At 42.2% G+C, this 17261-nt stretch overlaps 1 protein-coding gene across 2 annotated transcripts in view; it reads right to left on the bottom strand.

The window, feature by feature from the left end:
• Nucleotides 1–8269, bottom strand: part of FBN2 (fibrillin 2) — a 123011-nt gene extending 114742 nt beyond the window's left edge. For both annotated transcript variants that reach the window (XM_066568754.1, XM_066568753.1), the window contains exons 1-5: nucleotides 8007–8269; nucleotides 7126–7208; nucleotides 3664–3762; nucleotides 3085–3180; nucleotides 676–771 (exon numbers count right to left, since the gene is read on the bottom strand). In XM_066568754.1, coding sequence (XP_066424851.1) covers nucleotides 676–771; nucleotides 3085–3180; nucleotides 3664–3762; nucleotides 7126–7208; nucleotides 8007–8269 — 637 coding nt within the window. The remainder of the gene's footprint in view (nucleotides 1–675; nucleotides 772–3084; nucleotides 3181–3663; nucleotides 3763–7125; nucleotides 7209–8006) is intronic.
• Between the last annotated feature and the right edge of the window lie 8992 nt (nucleotides 8270–17261).

Here is a 17261-nt window from a genome sequence, read left to right as displayed (position 1 = left end):
TGGCTTTCTAGTTCCTTTACCTCCATGGAAATTATTTCCATTTCACAGTAAACAAATGTTAAAAAAAAATTTAAAAACATAAAAAAGGTACAAGATACTTCTCCAAATTTATATACAGCTCTGAGCATTTCACAGCTGAATTTGAAAAAGGGACTTCCACAGGTCTCCCTTCAGAAGCCATCTCTGAGATGCATTCTAGAATAAGAATGGGTTTAGGAACTGATCCCTGTACTATGGTAATTGGTTATTTTTTCAGTCCTTCTCTGACTTCTTCCCAACTAACCAGAGCAAATTACTTCCCAAGTTCCTCTTATGAAAGAGGTGTTACACAGAAAAAAAAAATTTTCAATTATCTAGACTTACACAATCCCAACACCACCAGCAATTTTTCTGGATTTCATGTAGCAAAGAGCAAAAGACATGTAATCTTTTAACTATTGTGTGACAAAATATGCAGCCTAAATGAGCTGAAATTCTACCAATTAGGCTTTGTACGTGTCAATTCATAATGCATCTGCCAAAGTTAAAAAAAAAAAAAAGACACTTACTAAAATTACAAATAATAAGTGGTTTAGTGAAAGTTTGCTGGTTGAAAATACACATCATAAAACATGTACACACAGCATTTTTTTTGTATACAACAACTCACAGCTTGCTTCCTTAAATTTCTTTTACCTCTTTGGCACTGAGGGCCAGTGAAGCCGTAGACGCAAGCGCAGCGGTTGGGTCCAACACACCTTCCTCCATTCTGACAGCCACTCTCACAGACAGCTTCAGTCAACAAAACAAGCAGACACAAAAAGGTTAATAATGTCATGGCAATGACATTTACGGGTTAACACGTGCGCCATTTCAAAAATTCTCATTTTTCTCCCGCTGCTCCAAGTCCCTCTAGGCCTGAGGATGGAGCTGATCTCCCTCCCGCCACCTCCACCAGCAATGCCTGTGCAAACCAAATTCCATCAGCACCTGCTGGTATTCATTGCAAACAGCTGCTCAGCACAGATTAGCAGCACACGTCCAACTTCAGTGGGTTCGAATCAGCTGTGCAGCTCTAGTCACTCATAAGAATTATGTAAGAACTTATTATCCCTCACTGAAGTTATCTCTCTGTCAAACCTCAAGTATTTTTTGGGCATACTGTGTTGTTCAGTCACAACAGCAACAAACCTTTTGAGAAGAGAAAGGAGTCCCAGAGTGAGATAAGCATCCCTCAGAGTTGATGCTGCTGGAAGGAGGAGCAATGTTTACAAGCAAAGGTAAAGAATTACCTGTTTAACTCATCGCTTTTTACCTGAAAAAAAACCTGTGTTTCTTAAAAGATCCCAAAAAAAATAAAATTTTTGTAGTGAAGGAGGAAGCAGGGTGGGGTGAAAGGGTTTTAAACCCACGGTACACTTCGATGAGAAAGGATTTACTGTCAGGGGACTTCAGAGCACCCACTCATACTCTTTCCCAATGGTCTGAATCAAGAACAAAGCTTCCTGCCAGACCACTGAATTTTCTCAGTTCAAAAGGAAGAGAGGAAGAGTTCTTCAGAGAGGCTGAAAAACACCATCAAAAGAGTGCCTTAACTAACCATCACTTTAGCTACTTTCTGACTCATTACATCAGGTCTTTGCTTCAAAATTGTCCAAAATTAGCACATGAAATGTTTCCAAATCAAAACATTTCAGCTTACAGGACAATCATAATATTTTTTAAACTTTTCCATTTTTGGTCTCAGAGTCATTAGGCTGCCTTCCTAGAAATGCCTCCTCAGTTTGGATGAGGTATTTGTAACACATTTGAGTATCCAGGGCAAAAGAACCTCAGAAACCTAGAGAAGGTAATAATTTCAAACTGAAAAAAGGTACACATTACTCCTGCATCATAGTGGAGAGCATAAAATATTCTGTTGTGTGGAAATGTGATAAAGCCTTGCTTCTTACCAAGAACCACCAACAGAATTACCTTTTCCTGAGAATGCACACATAAAATGAAGACATTTTGTTGCATGCGTTACATTACTGAATTAATGGACAACACTTCAGCAAGACAATTAACTTGATGATATAAATTAAATTTTTCTAAATAGAAATAAAAACATATTTACATTTTTAAGACTCTCTAGAAGACACATATTCATAATCCTGCCTGAAATTTTAACTACATGATACAGTGAAACCAATCTCCACAGTTTGTTCAGATTTTCTGGATTGCTTCAGGGTCACCACTTGAAAATTCAATCATCTTTTCATTTATTCACTGGAAATTTGCCTTGTCTGAGAACATTCAGGTGTTGAATATATTAACAATAGATTTTAATACATTTTAACAAAAGCAGGAAGGGACCAGCAACCCTGAATACAAAATTTCGCTGGGGTCACAGGTCAGCATTACAACTCTTTGATAAAATTTTAGTTTTATCCAGCTAAAGCAGGAACAAGACTATTGTTCCAGCATTTATAAAAATGACTAGGGCAAAAAAGTTATCTTCCACACTATTCAACCCATCCGGTTTTTGCAGAGCTGCCCTCTGTCTGTCTCTAGTTCTTTCAGCCTGCTTTATGCAATTAATTTATCTCCTAATTAGTAGTCAGCTGGCCTCAGAATACACTTTTGAGTCTTTCTTCATCCCTGCAGCCTTTAGGGACTTTTATTGTTTGCTAAATTGCTGCAGCTTGTAAACACTGTGTTGTTATAGGTAAAGCTGGGCAAATAATTCACATTCTAGTTTGTCTGCCAACCCAAAAAGGGTTGCTGAGGATTGAACCATATTTAATCCCTTTTTTCCTTAGACTAAGTAGAAAACAGAAGAACATTCTTCAACCCAGCAGTGAGACTATTGTTCTGAAGCAGAGAAAACTTTGTTAAAAGGGAATGAAAAACTAGCGAGCATCTGGTATGAAGAGGGGGATGCACAGCGATGCTGCTCCCCAAGCGTTTCCCAAAATTGCTCAGTGATTCCGAACTGCAACTTGAATTTTGGAGAACACAAAAGCACTTCATGCAGGGAATGACTGCCAGCTAAACACCACACCCCAAAACAAGCATTTCTTTCAGGGGTTTCACTGCCCTTGAAGCAAACTGGCTGTGACTTACGCTGCTCACAGTGGGCACCAGAAAAGCCCTTCTGGCACTGGCACCGCTCATCCACGCACGTCCCGCCGTTCCTGCAGCTGATGCTGCACTGCTGTGCTGCTGAGAGAGACCCAAAATCAGCCAAAAACACCCCAAAGGAATGGACTTTCACAGTCTTTAAAATGGGATCTGGGTGATGGGCTTTGTACCACCTATGCTACATATTTTTTTAAGTGTATACTCATGGAGAGGTTTTCTAGAGTTTTCCACGATTATGTTGCAACTCAGAACATTTAATTGCGTTGGAAACTGTACAATCTTGATTTCTTACCAAAATGGACTGAATGAAAATGTCAATACCACACACACACTCATTTGTGAACTTCCTTCTCTCTCTAAGCATATTTTATTTAGATTCGTCACACAGAGTAAACAGGCACGTGTGGAATAACAAACCTGAGGTGTCTTACCTAAGCATAATTTACAGTTGCATAGGCAGTAATGAGAAGTTACTTTTAAGGACGTTAGCATTTCTGTCACTGAAACTTGAAGAGAATGACTTTCAGTGAAGTCTCTAATGAAAACACAGCAAGTCCTTACCAGGTCTTGACCCACACGTGGGTGATATCTGCCCACTGGCACAAGTGCACATGTTGGGACGGGAACAAAATCCATCACCACAGCTATTTCTGCAAATTGCTGAGGAAGAACACAGAAAGAGGGTGACAGGGATTAACAGAAACCTGAGGCTTAAAAAAAAACCCAAAAAACAAAACAAAAAGAACCCCAACTCTTGAAAACTCACTTCATTGGGACAGCTATTACACATGCAAAAGTAACTTTAAGTTAAATAAAGTAAACTGAATTTTGGCATAATTAGTATCTCTTGACTATTTTGAAGATAATTAGAATTTAAATCAGGCATATTCAAGCACTAACCTGACCACTGAAATTAGGTAATCAATTCTTTGCCCAGTTAGAAGTATCAGCCAATTATGCAAGCAATGTAAAATCATTAAAAACACGCCTTTTAGACCACAAGACTGTGGTCTAAATGTTTTCCTGTGAGAAAACATTACCAAGAACCCAAGATTTGAAGGAATATAAACAATGCCAGTTTGCACTATGGGCTTCACTCTTATAATCACCATTTTAAAAGCATCTTAGTGTCTTTTTTTTTTTTCTATTCCCAAGATTATCCATCCTTTACCCAAAGAAGCTTGGCGGGAAGTCAATGTGCAAATGCTGGACTTTGCAGATTTTGTGGTGTTTCCCTAAATACAGTTTCCTGTACTCAGGTAGCTCCCACACTTTTATTTAAAAACCAACCATAAAAAGCTGAGGAAACCCCACATCTGTGTGTTGCATGCCTGACCTTGTGCCATCCCCACGATGACCCAAAGTTCCTGCCTTCCCTTCTCACTCACCATCCAGCACAGCTCCAATGAAGAAAGGACTGACAGGACCACAAAAAAAAAAAGAGCTAAAAGTCTAAATTATTCTAAAGCATATCCAAATTAATACATCAAATCCATCTGCTAAAGTAGCAAATTAATCAAAAGACAGCCTGAAGCAATCAGTCACTATAGCACAACAGAGGACTCCAAAAAGACATATATTGTGCAACAGACAACAGGTATAGTAAAATATCCCCAAAAACAAACAGAAACCACCACCAAAACAACCCTAAGAATCACAATTTCTTTGTAAATAGGGTAGAGTTTTGTGAGAACCAAATAATCTGGCAGCACATCACCACTGAAGGACTAAAACGAAACAAATACCTTGAGAAAATCACATGCTACTCTTTGGGCATCAAAAAGATGCAAAATACATTGTCTACATTTATCATTAAATTCTGCTACCAGAATGTGAAGGCATGAGAACTCAAAGACTTTATGGGATTTTTCTGTTTAACTGGAATTAGAGACGTGCCATGGACTGACTTAAAATATTATTCCATGAGCCAGGACTTGGATTTAGACCACTTGACAAGCACAGGAAATTGGGTTGTTTCTTAATATTCCTGTTCAACCCATCTTTATACACCACAAGGTCAATCTCTTGATAAAGCAAGGTTTACATTTAGTCCATTTATTAATTTATTATCTGTTAAGGAGTTATTTTTTTACCAACTGAAAGCTCTAGACCTTAAGGCATAGCCTAAATATGCTTTCATCAGAACAGTTTATTCTGTATAACAAAAGAGTAAAAGTAAGTAGACCTTTTAGACCAAGGTCTAAAAACCTTGGTTTTTAGACAAAAGATCACTTTTAACCATAAATGTGCCACAGACCACCAACAACCACCACCACATCACCAGCTTGAAACACTGTCAGGTCAGGATGGTTTCTTTTTCACCTACCACCGGCTCATAGATTTCTCCTCAGGGAAATACCACTTTAAAATCACCAGTTACAATATGCATCAATTATAATCAGCACATCTCCAATAAGAAGTTTGACACCTTGTCCAGCATCCTGTGCAGGAGGCTTTTTCCTAGGTGAAAAACTCTAGCTAAAGGGAAATGTCATCTCCACAGACATTAAATGTCAGCATAGAAATCTGTACACTTAAACCTTCACCAAAAGCAGAAACATAAAAAGTGTCACAGACAATACTGGCCTGCCAAAATCATTCCCCCTATGAACATGTTAGAAAGTGCAATTTTCTTTTCAATTGCTTACAGCAATTAGAGTGCAGTAAGCAGGCAGGAGCTAAAAGATGTCCCATGTGCACATTAATTAAAAATAAATCAGATTATTCTGGATGTGGGCAGACCTGAGACCAAGGCCTTTAAGAGGCATTGAGAGAGACAATTTAAAGGATATCTTGTAAGGATTGTTGAATGCCCCTAAACACATTTGAGCCAGACACACAGCTGAATCTGAAAAGCCTATCAACAGCATAATAGGCAGCCCAAATCCTTCTTAAAATCTCTACTTTACATTAAAGTAAAGTAGCCAGTATTGAAAGAGTTGATAAACATGAAAAGGACATTCCGAGGAACTCCTTTTATTCCACAGCAACATTAGTAAAAGGATCTTCCTCTGAATGGCACCATAATCCTTTGCTGGGAAATTCTGGGTCAGCTTGAGGTGAAAATAAGTGTTACATTGGCACAGTTATCCCCAATATTAGCCAGTCAAGTTTCACCATGTAAAACCAATAGATGTGAACAGGTGAGGGAGAACTGGAATCATAAAAAAAGGCCACCAAAGGTCAAGAGTTTGGCAGACCTTGGCTTATCACCCTTCCCTTGGCCAGTTTTGTCCTGCATGCCTGCAGTTAATCAGATGGAGAATGACAAAGACCTCCACTCTGAAGCTGAGCATATTTATTAACAAAACAGACAGTGACAGGCTAGATTAAATGGCAACAGATTAAAAATTTAAGGTCTGAAGGAAGCATTGTCTACTATCAGCTGTTACCTAACACAGAGAAAGCTCAACTTCATTTTCTATTTCATGGTAAGCATCCCCAAAGACATCATCCCACCAGAGTACTGAGCACATTCCCCTCACAACTTTTTTCCTTTTTTTTTTTGCCATGCCATGTATGTCAAAAATCACATCTGTCAGTACCTACCATGACCAGCCAGTAGCCAGCCTACATGCCTCACAGCCATCAAAACACAACTAAAAATAACAAGAGAGTAAGCATCCCAGATGTTCCGAAGCTTTCTAGTCGACTATAATTCCAAGTTTCAGAGAACTTCAAGATCTGATTTGCCTATATCAAAACCTTCTGGCTTTTTTTTCCCCTGCTACTACACTTCAGTATTTGATTTGACAGTTTTGGATTTTTTTCCTAAGCTGTCACGGGTTTTCTTTAAAACCTAGGAGGAGACATGTCTCTTATCAACATACAGCCCCCTTCAGTTACAAGGAATGTGGACCTGCAATTCCATCTTGGTTTGTTTATTTTTCCCTTTCCTTTCTTCGGTTATTTCTAAAAATAACGTGAAACACAGAACTGGAAGTAGCTTTTCTTCTGCAATCACAGAAGAATATTTACTTTCCCTTGTTAAGCCTTGAGCAGTAGAAGCAGCCATATACTTACGAACAATGCACTGGTTCCCTCCAGCAAGGGTCCTCCACCCAGGGCAACAGTAGGAGCGAAATCTAGAACCACACACATTTGGCCTGCAAACACAGACAAACCAATAAATGTGTACAGGAAAATAGGGAGCACTCCAAAGAGAATTTAATGTTTTACATACACACACGGGAAGAATCCGGCTGCATAACACAAACAAAAACTGCATAGCGAAGTTGTCTACAAAAATATGCTCCCCAAAGGGGAAAAAAAAATCTTCCTCTAAGAGATTTTTATTTTGGGTTAGTTCAGCTGATTAGTAGAAAAGGGGAGAGGTGGATGAGGCAAGGGTGGGCCACATTCATCCTTTTTGCAACAACTGAGAATGTGGAAGGGATGAGTTTGTTTCTGCTTTCATTCAAAGTCTGAGAAGCGTTGCCATAAAAACGAGCTTCTTGCTGTCATCCGACACTAGACAGAAGGAATGCCCGCTCATGAGGTTAAACTAACTCAAAATACCAAGAAGTCCCTGAAACATCAGACGAAGAAAACCAAACCGACTCTGCATCATTTCTTTGTAGAAACCCCCCAAAACACTGAGTGTCAAAGTATCTCAGTATCGGAAGACGCTGCACCAAGGAGCCCAATGGGGTCAATTCATCAGCCGTAAGGTAGGCCTCCCACAAGGTCTGCTTTTAATTAAATCGCACTAATTAGCAAGCCAGATTCCACAGGCAAGCACCAAACTCCCAGCTTAGCGAGCCGCGAGTCCTCAGCCTCAGTGAGGCGTGAGGGAGAGCGGCACCGGCGGCACCCACGGAGACTACCGGCAAGGGGCTCTGGCTCGGGACATGCCCTGGGGAGCAAGCAGGCGGCGGGGAAGGGGGTTTCAGCCTTGTCCCTACCCTCGGAGCCCGTCGTGCTGTCCTCGCAGGCGGACCCGACCGGCGGCGCCCCCGGCCCCGTCCTCCCGGTGCGCGGCGGTGGCGGCCAAGGGGCCGCCCGCTCCTGAGGGAGCGCGGAGCGCCGGCCGATGCTGCTGCTGCGGCTGCTGCTGCGGCTGTCGCTGCTGTCTCCCGGCCGCTCCCTGCGCACACAGCACCAGGCAGCCCAGGCACAGCGATAAGAAGCACCAGCGCTGTGCCCAAAGCCGCCGCCGCCTGCCCATGCTGCGGCTATTCCGGCGGGAAGCGGGCCGGCAGCCGCGGGCGGGAGCGCGGGTCCCGCACCGCCCTCAGCGGGCACGGGGCGGCCCCCGGGCGGGGAGAAACTTCAGCCGCGGGAAAAGCGCCGTGTGTCCTTCCCAGCCTGCCCGGCCGGTGCCATCAAAGCTCGGGCTCCACTTTGCTCGCAGATAGCCCTCTGCGGAGAGGTGGGAAAAAAGAGGTGAATAAAAGCAGAGTTGGATTTTCTCTCCCCCTCCCCGCCCACTCCGCCGCAACAGGAAATCTAAGGGAACCGCGCTGAATTTTCCATTAAAAAAAAAAAAAAGAAGAAGAAGAAAAAAGAACCAGACGCTAATTAACCGCGGCTAAACAAACGTGCTAGGGCAGAGAAACAGGGGAGCGAAAAGCCCCTTCCCAGCGCCAGGGGCGGATTTACAGCGAAAGGAGCCGGAGGAGGAGCCGGTGCCGGTGAGGGGCTGGGGAGGGGGAGAGGAAGGGAGGGACGGGGCCGGGAAGAGGGGATGGCAGGAGGGAAGGAGAGAGGAGGGAGCGAGGGGTGTCGGCTGCTGGAGGGAACGGGGCTCTCGGAGAGCCAGCGGTGCAGGTGGGGCTGGTCCCAAAGCGGGTTCTTCGCATTCCTTCCGTTCTTCCCAGCCTCCGGGAATTGCGCCGTGGGATGGACGCAAAAGCCCTCCTTGGGACAAGCACACGGGGCTCCCAAAGGTTCTGGTCGCAAGGATGAATGAGCCCGGAGGGGAGGGCGCCGGATCCCCACACCTGCCCCGCCAGCTGGGTCTGGCACAGGAGCGCCGGGCTCCTCCGAGAGCTCCTTCCCTGTTCCGATCGCCTCAGCATCGAGGGTCTTACGGTGCTTCTGCCATCAAGAGCAGAGCGTGTGGTGCTGGAAGAGTTGCGCTTCCCTTCAGGAGCAGTTTCCTTCACGAACAAGCAAAATTTTTGCTTGTTCTCTGCTTGCTGTTTCTCATAACCATCCCCCCCAAAAAAGCCTCTGGCTTAGGAAATTCCCTGCTTGCTTTTTAAGGCCGAGAGCGTGCATTTACCTAGATGTGCCGAATAGTTAGCCACCGGTGAGGAACAAATAAAAGAAGTGAGAACAGAAACGTGGCCCTGTTGACAGTCCCCAAGTGCTGGGTGCTTGTCATTGCGATAACACGGCACAATCTGGTTTTGTCGTCTGAGATTTTTATCCCTTTGAGCTGCACCTCTAGGGGTGAACACCTCATGCTCTACTACAGCCCATGGTTATACAGTGGCAGCCCAGAAACTTTAAGGTTTTTGTCATTTGCAACAAAACTGGGACATGTAACAGCTTCATTTAGCTCCACGTGCATTTTATCTGTCACTTCTAGGGGTGAGAAGCAGGAGCCAGATTTTGTTATCTCTGAAATAAAACCCAAGAGCCAGATTTTGTTATCTCTGAAATAAAACCCAAGCAGCCAACTCTCTTTTTCCATTTACTGCCCTGCTTCGATGGTCCTGGCAGACCATCCAGTGGCTCTGACAGAAGCTCCATTTACTGACCCATGTTCTGACAGCGCAGAAACTGATTTTGTTTAAATTTGTAAATTTAGCAGAAGTAATTTTGCGTTAGGGAACCTCAGTCTTCAAAGACCTTAAGAAACTAAAAGCATTTATGAAGACAACTGGGTAGGAGGGTTCAGCAACCTCCTGATTGTGGGTGAGATTTGGAATTTCTTTCAAACAGAGGCTGTTAAACCTGTCATGAATGAAGTGCAGCTGAGAGTCAGGGAAAGAGAAGGATTCCATGCCACTTCATGTGAGTAACTATCTCCAGAAAACACAAGGAATAAATAGATAGGACACAAGGAATCAAAAGGAAAGAACTGATTTGAGATAAGCTCAGGGTCTTGGATATGAGGAAACACAGCGATATAGAAGCAATTCAGAAGTTAAACACAGCACATCTGAAAAAAGACAACACTAAAAAATCTTGAAGGGGAAAAACCCAAACAATGAAACAAATAACCAACAACCCAAAAAAGTTTGGCAATTACACAGCAAGGGTGGGCTAGAAATTAGAGCATAGGAAAGTTACAATTTAAAGCCAAGAGAGACATAATTTCAAACTTGAAATACTGTGTAGAGCATCAAAAGCAAAGTCAGCAGTTACCAGTGATTTGTAAAGTGGTTGTAAGACTCAAGAAACCTTCTTGCACTCAAGAAGGTGCTAGCACACCAAACTATAAAACATTCACTGGGCAAGATTGGGCAAGATGTCTTACTTTTGATAAGTCTGGCCTTTGTAAATATGAATAGAAATTAATGCTTCCCAAGAAAGCTGTCTTTGTTAGAATGGGCATCATAAATGCTCTACGGGTAAAAGACACAGACCAGACATGATTTAAAATAATGATTATGTTCTGATCATTCATCTTAGAACTACGCATGTTAAATTTGCAATAGCTGCCCAGAAAAGCCATTGCTGTGGTAAAGGAGAGAAGAATCACTGCCAGAAGGCTTGGGTTCTTTAGCTAGCAGCAGCTCTCTTAAAAATATGGAAGAAATTTCATAGAATAAAAAGCACAACATGATGAATCAAATCAGTACTATAACTAAGAGTTGCTTGGATAAGACAGGAACACAGCTCTGCATTTGAAAGAGCAGAACCTAAGACTGTAAGTACTTGTGGGATGAAATTAGATTTTTTTAGGAAAAATATTGTACATCTGCTGCGGGTGGCTCCCCTTTATTGCCGGCCAGGTGTCTCTGTACAAATCACAAACAGGACAGGGCTGCTGTGGAACGTGCCTTGAGCTGTTTGATTTTCCAGCACCAGTCTCATTCCATGGTTATGACAATGGGAAGATGCCAGCAGCTCACATCCCAGGCAGCAGACCAAGAACTTAATGTTACAACTCACTTTATAAGTTTTTTGACCAATCCCACAAAGCAAAAGCACATTGACAGTAGCTCTATCCAACCACTATAAGCACAGGTACCTTTGGTTAAACAATGCCTGCTTATTTCAAATACAATACCTGCTTGTGAGCCTTAAAACACAATGCACAGAGCTCCATTATGAAGCTTCAAACTTCCTAATATCTTGCTGGATAAACTTTTCTGTAGCTTACAGAGTTATTGCAGACAAGTGTTAATACACAGACCATTGTTCTATTTATCCTTGCTTTTCTACTTTTTAAATAATTTTTCTGCTGACCAATCTCATGGCTGCTGCTTATCTCCAATCACAGCTCTGAGGCCTGCTGTCTCTGAGGCCTGCCTTTCGCAGCTTTCCCAAAACCCTCTGATTTTGTGGATTCCCACAGTCCAATAGGGAGAGGGCCCGGGGGGAGGAGCTGGAGTGGAGTGATACAGGCTGGACCAATCAGAGAGAAGAGAGGGAGTGGCCTTCTGTGGAGAGCCAATGGGGAAACTCGGCACGTAGAACTTGCCAGAACTGGAGGGTGAGCGACAGTTGGCGGAATTTCATGGAGGTGCAGGGAGCCCTAGGAAAGTGCCTCGCTTCTTCACCCTGAATTAAACAAGGGTGTTCTTCCAAGGCATCCCAGCCCTGCTTTCTGTCTCCCGCGGCTTTTGGAAAGCATCTTGTTATGGTTCGATGCTTCCGGAATGCCAGCGTGCCCATGGAAATGGGTTCTCCCCAGTGGCTGCTGTGAGAATGTGACCAGAAATACAGCAAAGCAGGCTCCAGCTTTGGAATAAAGTAAAGAACTTTATTAACTTACAGTATGAAAAAAGGAACACACAGAACTCAGAATGAAAACCTTCCAAAAGCATTCCTCCTCCTCCCCCCAATTTCCACCACCACCACCACACAAAATAGAATCTTAGATTCTCAATCCAGTTACCACCCCTCAGATAATCAACTCTCAGTTCATCAAGGGAGACAGCAGTCTCTCTTGTACCATAGGTTCCCCAGGAAACACAGTTGAAACCTCTTGTGTTTCCGTGTCACTCATGGCACTGCCTGGAGAACTTTTGCCATCCCCGCATCCTCCTTCCATGTACAGCAAATCTCACCACCATCCATGGACCAAGAATGCTTAGAGGGCTCCTTTTAAGGATGCTTTGCCAAGTACCAAAAAACAACAGTTTCTCATTTTTTGGACAACAGTCCCCTCATTCTCACCTCCCCTAGGGCCAAGGGTCTTGAGAACAGAGATCTTCTTCCCTGAAGAGAGAGGGCACCACCACAGCCTCCTCAGCTTTCTCTGTTCACTTCACTCCTGCACTGGCAATCAGTGAGGCAGGTCGCTCTCTTGGCTCAAGCCATTGCATCCCCCTACACGCAGTCTCTGTGTTACAGGAAAAATTGGTTCAATCCATGGCTATGCAAGAAAAAAGTCCAGCCAAAGGCCACTCCATCATCTCCTTCCACCTAGGATTCTTCCTCATCTTCTTCTGACATCCTTCACTTGCTCTGACTTTCACCACGCTTGCCCATTTCCTTCTATTTCATGTCTGTCTCTTTTCTCCTTCAAATCAAGGAGGACTCTTGCTTTGTAAAGTTTCCACTGCCCGAGAAAACAGTTAAAATGTCGGGCACCTTCTCACCACACCCCCCCGTGCTGCCAGCACATGATATCAAATTTCAAGATGGCACAAGCACAAGCACAGGCTCTCTCCCTCTCTCTCTCCCGGGGGGGAGTTGGGGGGCTGCTGTAGGAACCCAGGACATCCCTCTGGCTGTCCAGGATGGCCAAGACCCCTGCCAGGGGGCTCAGAAGCCCTGGCACAGAGCCCAAAGCACCTGTGGGTTTGATTATGACCTGTGGAGCAAATTACCAACCTTATATGAAGATCAGGAAGCCACAACAGTTTAGGTAGAGTGATAGTGAAGTTATCACGGGGTGAAAAAGTAGATTTTGGGGTTTCTGGAATGGGGGTTCAGGAGGCAAGATGGAGGGAACTGGGTGTGTCCAGCCTTTCTCCTTCTTCTTCTTGGCCTCCATCTTCTGCTGTGGTGCTGGCACTTACAGATTGGTTTAGAGTAGAAGCTCACTGTCTAACATAGGTGATGGGTATTGGAAAGTAATTGTAAACATTGTACATGTAGTTTTTAATATAAAGACATAACCCTGCCCTGGGGCAGGCAGAGTGCCTTGGACTGTCCTGCTGAGTGGACCTCGGCAGGACAGGAGAAAGAATTGTATAGATAAGAAACAATAAACAACCTTGAGACCGAGAAATGAAGAGCCCTGACTCCTTCTTCAAGCGCCGGGCTGGGAAAAGAGACTTTGGAACTTTCCTCGGGGTCACTCTGAGCAGCTAGAGACCCCAACAGGCTGCCCAATGCCTCTCAGTGTTCCTCCACCCTTCCATCCTGCAGCTGGGCAGGGAAGGTCTGACATCTTTCATGGAACCAAGAGAGAATTCCCCTGGGAATGCTCTGCTTTTTAACCCCCTGTGTTCTCAGAGGCGTATCCATGTCTTCAGTGGCCACACCAGGTGCCAATATTCAAATCTGAGCACTGGTTGGTCTGACCACAGCATCCCAAAAAACTCAATTCTTACCAACCTAGGACACATTCGGATCTGCTGATCCAAATTCTATTCCCTGAGTGTTATAAAATAAAAAAGCTTCTTTCACAGAGGATGTCATGATATATTGGCATCATGTAGCTGATGCTGAAGGATGAGTGATGCCTCTTTTGCTCTGCTTGAACTTCCACTTCAAGTCTGGCCAATTCCAATAACAATTGTTCAAAATGTTATATATAGTGAATATTCAGGAAGCATGCAAATGTACATCTGCATAAATAAAAATTTTCCAGAGGAAAGCTCTTAATGCTTTATGAGATTATTTTTTGATCTGAACTTTTCCCAAGTGATTAAATTTCTTCCCAAACAAGGGTGTGCAATAATTTTAAGTAAAGCCAGTCATATTATTTTGACACTTTGAAACAGAGTAAAAAACATAGGCCATCATTTTGCTATTGTAGGATCTAACTAAACTAGACTCAGTGGGTGTAAATAATTTCTTACAGTGATGAAAATTATGTTTCTCAATGGCCACATTGATTTGACAAGTAAAAGCATTCTCAGCCCTTCATTACTTGAATCACCAAGAGCACCCAGTGGTGGTTGTCTAGACCAGCATAGGTATTGAAAGCAGAAGTGACAAGACAATGTCAGGACTAATAATTTCTTTTCAGCTATTCCCTTTTCCACACTGGACTGAATTCACACGTCTGCGTGTTCAGTGAGTGCCCAACCTTCATTTGTTAAATATTTGTCAAATATAATTTGTTAATATTTTTTGATATCTCTGGTATCTTCACCATAGATCTATTTTAAAAGCATTTTTGGAAAAGACCTTGGAAACTCATTTGATTAAACCTCTCTGCTCTAAAGCAAAAATAAAATTGATCATTTAACCTGTACTTCAAGCACAGGAATTCTGTACAGCTGTAGGTGATCTGCTATAGATTACAGTGGTTTCACTGCAAAGAAAGATTGAGCTGCATCCTCTTTTTGCTTGTTTGGTTGATTTTTACCTGTGCTTTCTTTTCTTTTTACCATTTGTATAGTATTCCTGACCATATATCTGACCAATCATTTTGATTTCTAATCCTGTCCTCCAATGTAATTGTGCTACCTCCAGATCATCATTAATCTGGAAATAGAATAAATAATATAAAATTAAATACTTTACTCTAGACTGTGATTTTTTTCTTACTAAGAAGATGTAATTTGAGACTGTTTCAAAAGCATTGCTGAGATTAGGTAATCAACATCTTTTTTTATTTTTTTATTATTCAGCCTGTCTGCTTCATTCTCTGCCTGTCCCTTCCTTCCTTCGGATGAGTATCTTTTGATTAGCTTTGATGTTCTTGTTTTCACATAGAAACTTGAATTATTTCAATTTTCAGCACAATTTCAGGCCAGGAAATGAGATTAGTTGGTCTAACTTCCTTTTCTCCCACCCTTTAAATATAGGCACTGATTTGGTATATGCCCATAATTCAGCAAACAAAAAATAAAAACTAGTAAGAAGACGAGCTAAAACTAATTTGCTCCCACTCTAAGTTTATTCTCTAAAAAATAAATAAATAAAGAGTTATCATCTCCCCTCTCTGTGTGCTTATTTGTAAAACTTCAATGCATATGAAGGGTATTACAGTCATTTACGGAGCAATTTTGATTCACATTTTTTTATTAATTCATTTACATACCTCTATAAGTGAATATATTATTCAACATAAAGTCCCTTGCATATGCAACAAATAGATAAATTATTCCACAGTTTCAGTTTTATAATTTATAAAATTCAAAAATATTTTAGTAGTGGTTTCAAAGCGATGCTTTCACTGTAGAAGGAAAAAAATGTATATGTTGCCTGAGGCGTATTGAAAAGGAACAAAACATTAAGTGGGGCTTAAAAAACGGAAGAGAAAGGTACTTAAGACACAAGATAAATTAAAAAAAGCAAAAAAAGTGTTGAAAGATGTCATGAGGGAACTGTCCCATGCAATTACAAAAAAGATCTATCAAAAATGCAAAGCTTCAGCTACAAAAGGATTACCCAGCTTGGAATGTCTAATTCTTTACCTTTGTGACAGAAATAAAAATGTAAACAAGGCAAGATATTTTAGCATGTCATTCCAGAAGTGATTTTTGTGTGTTCTGCCTGTAAGACCTCATTATAATTTGGGATTTTTTTTTTTTTTTAGCATAGGAGAAGTAGGGTGGACCACTCTACTGATTTTTCCTTTTTTTTTTTTAAGTGACAGCAAACAGAAGCGAAGTGTTGCTAATTTAGACATCTTAACTACCACCACGCAAATCCTACTTTAAGGTCTGAAATCTGTCATCAAAATGAAGGAGCTGCCAGGTATGATGATGATGATGATGATGACATGTCCGATCCCCTTGAAGGAACCTCCAAGACATATTTCCAAGGAAAGAAGGACAACCAGGCTTGGAGGGGCCCTGCCTCCAGCCAGGTAGAGGCTAGGGGAAAACCGTGTTTTCTGGATTGTGTGGATTTGTGGGGCTGGCACATCTGAACCACAAGAATACAAAGCTTTGGTCAATACTGGTGCACAGTGCACATTAATCCCATTGAGACATGTGGGGGCTTTGTGGTGATGCTTGCGGGGGTCCCAGGATGAGGGAAGAGATGAGAATTTTGACTCCACGTTTCAGAAGGCTGATTTGTTATTTTATGACATGTATTGTATTTAAATGATATATTAAAACTGTACTAAAAGAATAGAAGAAAGGATTTCATCAGAAGGCTAGCAGAAAGGGAATGGAATGATAATAAAATCTTGTGACTGACCAGAGAGTCCGAGACAGCTGGACTGTGATTGGCCATTAATTAAAAACAATCACATGAGACCAATCAAAGATGCACCTGTTGCGTTCCACAGCAGCAGATATCCATTGTTTACATTTAGTTTCTGAGGCCTCTCAGCTTCTCAGGAGAAAAAATCCTAACAAAAGGATTTTCCATAAAATATGTCTGTAACAGGAAATTCTCACTTCTCTCCAAGGAATCTTTCCTGAATCAGTTGGGGAGAGGGGCTGTGTGGGTTTGCTTTCTGGAGGTTTTCTCCCAAATTTACCCCAAACCAGGACAGTAAGAGCTGTGCAAATGCTGACTTCATGGAATCCCAGAACGGTTCAGGCAAGGGACCACAGTTGGTCCTATCTCACTGTTCAAACAGAGAAATAAAATAAATTCTCTATCTTGTATAAAATTCTCGCGTATAATATGTTATAATATCATTATGGAATGTTTAAAACATCTGTGATGGAACTACATACACTAAGAACAACTCAAAGTTTGCATGAATGTATTTCAGCAGATCTAGGCCAGCATGTTGTAATTATGAAATATTATGTACAGCATACCCTTCCTGTAGACTATAGGAAGGAAAAAATAATAGGTCATGCACCAGTGCAAATTCTGTAAGAAAACTGGCAGAGATATTTGTTACGTGGCTTTCCAGAAAGAAGGATTTTTTGGGTACAGTTGAAGTTCCC

This window comes from Molothrus aeneus, chromosome Z, assembly GCF_037042795.1.
Source record: "Molothrus aeneus isolate 106 chromosome Z, BPBGC_Maene_1.0, whole genome shotgun sequence".
Lineage (NCBI taxonomy): Eukaryota > Metazoa > Chordata > Aves > Passeriformes > Icteridae > Molothrus > Molothrus aeneus.
The sequence above is the reverse complement of the archived record's forward strand: the minus strand, read 5'-3'. Positions and strand labels throughout refer to the sequence as shown.